This window comes from Myotis brandtii, unplaced genomic scaffold (assembly GCF_000412655.1).
Source record: "Myotis brandtii unplaced genomic scaffold, ASM41265v1 scaffold583, whole genome shotgun sequence".
Lineage (NCBI taxonomy): Eukaryota > Metazoa > Chordata > Mammalia > Chiroptera > Vespertilionidae > Myotis > Myotis brandtii.
In genome coordinates, this window is record NW_005370191.1 from 1,440,860 (window position 1) to 1,448,837 (window position 7,978).

Sequence of the window (7,978 nt, forward strand, 5' to 3'; positions counted from 1 at the left end):
CACACGGCACCCCCCAGGCCTCTGCGCCTGTGAGATGTCCGAGGGGCTCTCCCGCTGCAGGACAGGCGCTGGGTGCTGTGCTTCGTGCTGCTGGGACCCCGGGCGCCCTGCCCTCTTCCTTCCCTGGGACCCTGGGTGGCGGGAGCCTCCCAGGGAGGAGCCTGAGGACGGAAGGGCCGCCTCTGTCCTGGTGGGAACCTGTGGGCCCCAGGCCGGCCGCTGGGCTGTGGCTCAGCCCCTGCCCGGTGGCCCTTCTGTGGCCTCAGGTTTCAAAGGCTTAGCTCCAGCTGCTGCCTCCATTGCTGCTCAACCGAGTGCTCTTTCCCCGTACCCTCTCTAGGGGGCTCCCCAAAAGCGCCCTGGGCACAGCCTGGGGTCTTCTCCAGGTGGCAGACCTGCCGTGCTCAGAAAGGGGCAATGCCGGTAACATAGTGCCCATTCCTGAGAGCCCACCCTGTGCCCAGCGGGTGGGCAGCCTCATCCTCCCTGCACTCCACAGGGTGGGCCCCATGGTCTCAGGGTCACAGAAGAGAAAACAAATGAATATCGGGGGCCAGGGGGTGGAGGTGGCCCCCCCAAAGCACATAGCTTGTGGTGGCAGCGCTGGGCGACCTATGCCCACCACCTGGTGGTCCCCGAAATGAACAGAGCGGGGAGGTGAGAGCACCGTGTGCACTGGGAGGTTCAGGAAGGTGGTGGCACCCCCAAGAGCCACCCGGGGCTGCCACCGGCCTCGCCCACTCTGTCCTCAGTGCCTGTAGTCACTGCGTCTCGCCTCTGTCCCCATCTCCCAGGTTGTCGGAGCCGTGGGCTCCATTGGAGGGACAGGGTCTGGACTACCCAGGGGCATCCTCAGTCTGAAGAGCTTTCTTCCCAAGTCCCGGGACACACTCACAACCCCAGGCCCAGAGAGGGTGGGGAATGAGGTGGGGCTTGCTCAGGGTCACCCAAAGGGCAGAGGCAGAGGCCCTGAGTGGCAGGCACAGCTGCCCTGCTGTCAATCCCAGCAAATGCTGCCTTGGAGGTGGGGGGGGGGGGGGGGGGGGTGCAGCAGCTGGCACCTTGGCTGTCCCACTAAGCCCACTGCCCACCACTGCAGAGGGCAGGGTCACTTCCCCACCCCTGAGGAAGGCAGGCGGTTTCCTCCCGCCCCCCAACCCTTTGTTTTGGGGGGAGAGGTGTATTTTTACTTTAGAGAGGGAGAGAGAGATAGAAACATCAATGATGAGAGAGAATCATTGATCAGCTGTCTCCTGCACACCCCACACTGGGGATCGAGTCCCCAACCCGGGCATGTGCCCTGACCAGAAATCGAACTGTGACCTCCTGGTTCATAGGTCGATGCTCAACCGCTGAGCTATGCCAGCCGGGCCAACCCTTTGTTTTTCATGCAAATGTTTGGGAATTCAGCTGGTAGAAAGGTGGATCATACCATGGTAAGGGCTCAAGTCCCGTTTCCCAAATGTATGCCCCAGGGAGACCCTGCTGATAAGCCCCACTGTCTTTTAGTCCTGGAGGCCTAGCTGCACCCCTGGAGCGGACAGGAGCTCATGCTGGGGGGCTGTTTCCTGGGACTCTACGACTTTCCTCTCACACAGCCCCATGAATCGGGCCTCTGGCCTCCCTCCCCTCAGAGCCCGGTGCAAGGCTGGCCCCTGCCATTGCGGAGCCACCAGGAGACCAGTATTTGCAGGACTGGATGGTAAACCTCAGTGGTGAGCACTGGGTGCTCCAGGGGCCCCAAGGTGCTGAAGCTCAGGCTGCATAAGTGCTCCCCAAGCGGCAGGGCCCCAGGACAGGCATTTTCCAGAGGCACGAGCTATAAATAAGGGATGGTCTGCAGTCATGAAACAGCCTATGGCTCTGTCCAGAGAACAGGGGGCAAGGCATCTGGGCCAGGACAGACAGGCCTCAAATGTCAGGCGGAGGAATGAGGACCTCCTGCCAGCAGGAGCCCAGCCGAGGTCGCCAGTCCAGGCCTTCGCTGCGGACCTCTGTCTGTTCTATGCACTCCGGTGGCCCCTACCCCAGTGGCTGGCGCAGTGGCCTGCCATGGTCAGCTGAGCCCCTCCATCACCACTCCAAGCCCAGCCCTGCACCCGCTGGATGGTAGCCAGTGCTGCCAGGAATTCCCATTTGCCTGCCTCCCCCCCACCCCCCCAACATATGGTCCTGCCCTTTCCTCCTGAGAAAGTCCCTGTCCCAGAGCCCAAGCCCTGCCAGGAATCTGCCTCAAGCCACCACAGGGGGCTTTCGGGTCATGGCCAGGAGCTTTGGGGCAAAGTAGGGAGGGCCAGGCACAGTAGCCCTCCCCGGGAGTCCTGCCAGCTCACCTTGGTTGAACCCTACACGGGTCCCTTTTCCTCCCCCGGAAGGTACGGCCCTGCCCAGTTCCAGGAACCCTGTCTGAGTCGGGCTCCAGAGCTGTGCTCTGGGAAGTCTAATTTGAAGGAGGAGACCTGTGTTATTTTTAAATGAACTAGAATAAAATAGAAAATACCACACTCCATCACACAGTCAGGGTAAATAGTGTCTGCCGAAACATTCATTTCAGAGGTATTCTTACCTGTGTGTGTACTGGGTCACAATGTCAAATGTATTTCTTACTATGAGTCAAGGTAAAAAACGTGAAAACCACAGACCTGGCGGTGCAGCGGGCAGAAGGGCAGCCCAGGCACAGTCCACCCTGCAGGGCTCACAGGCGGGAGACTCCGATGTCAGTCCCAGCCCTGCCCCTCACTTGCTCTGTGACTATATGAGGAGGTCCCTTTGTTTCCCAGAGACTCCCTCAACTTACCTGTCTGTGAAATGGGGATCGGAACACCTTCGTGCCACTGCTGTTATGGCATCCTAAGCGGGGGGCTGCTCTGCCATCTGGGAAGTGGGCAGGGTAGAGAGGGTTCAGAAGGCCCTGTGGTGACTCTCACTGCCCCTTCCTCTGGCGTCCCAGGCCTCCAGGCCCAAGGTCAGCATCCCCCTCTCAGCCATCATCGAGGTCCGTACCACCATGCCCCTGGAGATGCCCGAGAAGGACAACACGTTTGTGCTCAAGGTGAGTCTCACCCTTAGCCCTGTGGGTCCTCTGGCTGCCCCAGACTTCCTCCCTCATGGCGGCTCAGCTTGTGGCCACTGCAGGGGGAGGGGTCCCAGTTGGGTGGGTCTTAGGACCCTACACAGATGTCAGGCGCCTCGCAGCGATTTGAATCTAGGCCCGGGCTTTAGAACCAAGCGCCTTGGGTGTCACCCACCATCTGGGGCCCCCTGTTCTTATTTCCTTCTGGGCCCCCGGGAAGCTCCTCTGAGTTTCACTTCCTCCCACCGCCTGCCCCCCCCACACACACACACTGGAGCCAGCACATACCCACCCCGTGGGCAGGCAAACGGGTAGCCAGACTGCAGCAGTTTCACAAATGCCCCTGTCACAGAGCACATGGTCCCACAGAGGCACCAAAGGTGGGCAGGGAGGCACCCCAGTGGGCTGGGTGCCGTGCGTCCTTTCCCCAGGACCCATGTCACTGGGGTAGCCTGCTCGGGTCGCTGAGGACAGGGCTCCAGGCTGCCAGGGCTGTGCCCTGTGCCTCCTCAGAGGAGTAAAGGATGTTTGGAGACCTGGTTCCACCCACCCCAAGCTGCATGGAGCCCCCACCCTCTTCTCCAGGCTCCTGGTTGGGTTTCTGCTTTTGTTCTCCCCTGTTTGTTCAGTCACGAACTCCCTTATTCACTTAGCAAACATTTGCCAACCCCATAGCCTGAGTCACCTCAGGCTGGGGGCTGAGGATACAGCCCCTGCCCGCATGGCATTCCCATCTGCTGGGTGAGACGGGTCCAGAGCATCGCTCCCAACAGCGGAGTGGCCTCTGTGCTGCCGACTGTGCTCAGCCCCACTCTGGGCCTCCGTGTCCCCGTCTATTCAGAAAAGGACCCTCCCAGCTCTGGGATGCGTTGTCACTGAGGCACACAGGAAGCTGAGAGCACACAGCCTCGGCATCATAGAGACCTGGGTTCTCATTCCAGCACTGCCAGGGTGCTGGTGGGGCTCTAAGCCAGTTACCTGCCTCTCTGAACCTCAGTCTTCTCATCTGAGAAGGGGAAGCACATTGCCTCCCTCCCAGGGCTGTTGGGAAGAGTTCACCACCTAATGAATGTGCAGGAGGGCCCTCTGGGCCTGGCCCACAGCCAGGGCTTTCCCCTCCTCTTCCCCCCTTGGAGGCTGCTTTCCCAGGGTGTGACCTCAGAGGAAGAGTTCCAGCCACTGAGGCAGGTGAGTTCCTCAACTCAGTGTGCTGAGCCAGTGGCCCCTTGGCTGACTTGAGGGTTGTGAGGTCCTTTCACCTCATCTCCAGGGTGCCAGCCCACCCTTCCCCAGGCAGCATGGCCTCCCGAGGCTTCATCTCGGGCACCTGAGCATCATCCCCGTCACCCCCAAGGGCTGCTGAGAGTGTGGGAGGAGGCTGTACCCCAGGACCTTGGCCCGGGTTGGGGTGGTGCTTGATGGTGACCCCACTGTCTTCCCTGATGCTCACACCAGTGAGCCACCGTGGGGAAGGGGAGGATGGGCCGTTTGTCCTGGGGTCTGGAGGCCCCTGTGAGAATGGCAGAGGTTAGGGTACTGACTACTGTCCGGACTCCTGGCACCCCTTCCCCAGGTGGAGAATGGAGCAGAGTACATCCTGGAGACCATCGACTCGCTGCAGAAGCACTCGTGGGTGGCTGACATCCAGGGCTGCGTGGACCCTGGGTGAGTGCCCGAGTGGCACTAGGACAGGTGGGCAGGTTGGAGGTAGCTATCTGGTGCTGAGCTCCAGAAAAGGACTTTTCTCATGGCAGTTCTCTCCAGGTTGGTGCCGACCATTCATCCGTACCCCCACCCCTATCCCCAGCAGGTTTTTTGAGGCCTGCTCTGCAGGGCCAGGGCCTGGGGACCTAGGAGGAAGTTGGATCAAGTCTTGTTCTCGCCCCAGGGGAGCCTGAGACCACTAGGAGAAGGGCAGTGGTGATGGGGGGGTGGGGGCAGCCCAAAGGTATAGGGGTGGGGGAATAGAGGAGAGGTTCCTAACCCAGCCTGGGGCTCAGATACGGCATGCAGGTAGAGGTGCTCACCATCTCAGAGGCTTAAAGAAAGAGTGGCCATGAGCCAGGCAGAGGGGGCTGGGGGAGGGGAGGGCAGAGAGAACAGCCCAGCAAACGGTCTGGAGGTGTGTGTGAGCCTGGAACTTGCAGGAACATCGAGGCCTTCAGGTTGTTAGAATTAGAGCTGGTGAGGAGGGGACTTTGATGAGAGTCCGAGAAGCTGTTAAGTCAGGGCCAGTGGGGAGCCACGGTGGCAGTAAAGGGGCAGCTGTGGTCAGCTGTGCACAGGAAGAGCAACAGGGCAGCTGGCTGCACCATCCAGGAGAGATCCTGAGGCGGGAGTAGGAGGGGCAGGCAGACCAGCAGCAGAGCATTTGGCAACAGCTCTTCTGGCTAATGGGGTGAGCGGAACCCCAGAGGGGAGGGGCTGCTGCTTTCTAATTAACAGCTTCATTTAAGGAAGCACAATTGAAGTCCTGAGTGCCACCCAAGCCCCCGATCCCCAAAGTGGTTATAATCCATCCCCTGCCACCCTTCCAACCATCTGTCCTGCAAACTCTTTCCTCAGACCCTGTGAAGGTGAGCCTTGCGGTATTTTATAGCTGGCTGGGGCACAATGGGGAGACAAAGGCCTGAGGCAGGGAAGGCAGCTCCAGGCCCCGCCCACTGCCAGGCCCTGCCACCATTCGTGGGACTCCATGGGGCCCCAGGAGGAGGCCAGCCCTTTGTGGGTTAGTAGGCAGGGGTCGTGTGACCTCAAGGAGGACTGTCCCCACCTGGAGACCTCTCTCATATGGCCCAGTCACACATAGCAGCCAAAGAGCAAGCTGAGAGTGTGACAGAGAGACATGGAGGCACAGGGACCTCAGGTGAGCCACGGCCTGGTTCCGTGAGCTGTCCAGGGTCCGAATCCCATGGCAGAACAGGGCTGTGCTCTCTTCCTTCGCAGGGACAGCGAGGAAGACGCAGAGCTGTCTTGTGCCCGGGGAGGCTGTCTGGCCAGCCGCATGACCTCCTGCAGCTGTGAGCTGCTCACGGAGGGTAGGTGGGGCAGAGCTGGCTGGAGTTGTGGATGGAGGGTGGGAGGGGGTGGGCAGACAGATGTGCTTCTGACCTGCCACTTCTCCAGCAGTGGACCTGCCCCGGCCCCCAGAGACAACCGCAGCCGTGGTGACAGCCCCGCACAGCCGAGCTCGAGATGCCGTCGGCGAGTCCCTGGTCCATGTCCCACTGGAGACCTTCCTGGAGACTCTGGAATCCCCGGGCGGCAGCGGTGGTGACAGCAATAACACAGGTGCAGTGGGCAGCCTGCTCTCCTAGCCCCTCCTTCCTCCAGAGCCTTCCTGAGCCTCAGAAGTTGTAACGTTTCATCCCACCTAGTGCTCTGCACAGCAGCTGAGTGCTAGCGTTTGTAGGCCAGTCCAGATCACAACCTCCCACAGGCCCTGGTTTCAATAGAAAATGCTCTCAGAAGGGGTGCAGAGGGTCAGAACCAGGGGTAAGGGACAAGGAAAGTAGATTTGTTGCTGACTGAGAGACTGCCCCAGGTAGTCCTTCTCCTCTCTGTGCCTCAGTTGACCTCATATGCTTAACTAGTGGGTGGGGTCAGCTCCTGGCCTTGTTCTAAAATTATCCAAACAGCGTTTTACAGGTGAAAACTCAACAAGATGTTGCATCTCTTCTCTCATGTGTTTACCCCCTGCCACCCCCTCACTCTGTCATCCTCTACAGGGGAAGAGGGAGCAGAGCCAGAACCCGAGGTGGCGCCTGAGCTGGAGCTCTCCGACTACCCCTGGTTCCACGGGACGCTGTCCAGGGTCAAGGCAGCTCAGCTGGTGCTGGCAGGCGGGCCCCGGAGCCATGGCCTCTTTGTGATCCGCCAGAGTGAGACTCGGCCTGGGGAATACGTACTGACTTTCAACTTCCAAGGCAAGGCCAAGGCAAGTGTGCAGGGGAACTGTGGGCAGAGTGGCCAGCCCTGGGCGAGGGGGCCGAGTGAGCCCTGGTCCTGAGTCTGTGCCCATACCCCCGGAGGAGGCTCGGTGGGTGTAGGTGTGGCATGACTTTCCATGGGCCAGGCCTACCCCTGGCCACACCCTTGGAACCACCTGGATCCCTCCCACACCCCTCTGGAGTCTTATAAATCTGCCCCAGATATGGCTTCTCCATTATCCAGACGGGAAGTCCCCTCCTGTGGCTGAGCACTCAGGAGGCCAGGCCTCCTAAGGACGTAACTTTGACCCTGTGTATTAGGGATCACATAGCACTGGGGCTCCAGAGGGTCTCTACCAAGAGCCACCTCAGTGCAGGACTAGGGTCAGCCAAGGCCCTCCTGCCCCGCCCACTCCCAGATAGCCCCGCCTCTTGCCTCCTCAGGTCAGTTCACCACCCCTTCCTGGGCCCCAGGCCGAGGGACATGGAAGGGAACCACACACAGGGTTCCTAGAGGACCAAACTGGAGAGGAGAGGCTGGGCCCAGCAGGAGGGCTGTGCTGGGGCTGGAGGGCCGGAGTAGGAGCAGACCTTGACCTGGGATGTGCAGGGGAGGGAGGGGAAGGGGGAAGGGTGAGCCAGGCACAGCAAAGGTGTGACAGTGCTCCCAAAGTGGGCTCCCGAGGAAGGGCATTGTGTGCTAATATACGGACCTAAGGCGCACGGGGAAATATGTCGGAAAAGTCAAATGACTGTGGGGGGTTACAGTGTGACCAGAAGGGGCAGAAACCTCAACCCTTGCCCCTCTCCTCCACAAAGGTGTGGTGCTCCCAAAGTGGACTCCCGAGGAAGGGCATTGTGTGCTAATATACGGACCTAAGGCGCACGGGGAAATATGTCGGAAGAATCAAATGACTGTGGGGGGTTACAGTGTGACCAGAAGGGGCAGAAACCTCAACCCTTGCCCCTCTCCTCC

The 7,978-nt window shown here is 60.3% G+C and overlaps 1 protein-coding gene across 1 annotated transcript in view; it reads left to right on the forward strand.

The window, feature by feature from the left end:
- Positions 1 to 2,939: 2,939 nt before the first annotated feature.
- Positions 2,940 to 7,978, forward strand: part of SH2B2 (SH2B adaptor protein 2) — a 15,860-nt gene continuing 10,821 nt past the window's right edge. The window contains exons 1-5 of the mRNA XM_014550117.1: positions 2,940 to 3,052; positions 4,647 to 4,738; positions 6,020 to 6,111; positions 6,203 to 6,364; positions 6,802 to 7,010. Of these exons, the coding sequence (XP_014405603.1) occupies positions 3,008 to 3,052; positions 4,647 to 4,738; positions 6,020 to 6,111; positions 6,203 to 6,364; positions 6,802 to 7,010 (600 nt within the window). The 5' untranslated portion in view covers positions 2,940 to 3,007. The remainder of the gene's footprint in view (positions 3,053 to 4,646; positions 4,739 to 6,019; positions 6,112 to 6,202; positions 6,365 to 6,801; positions 7,011 to 7,978) is intronic.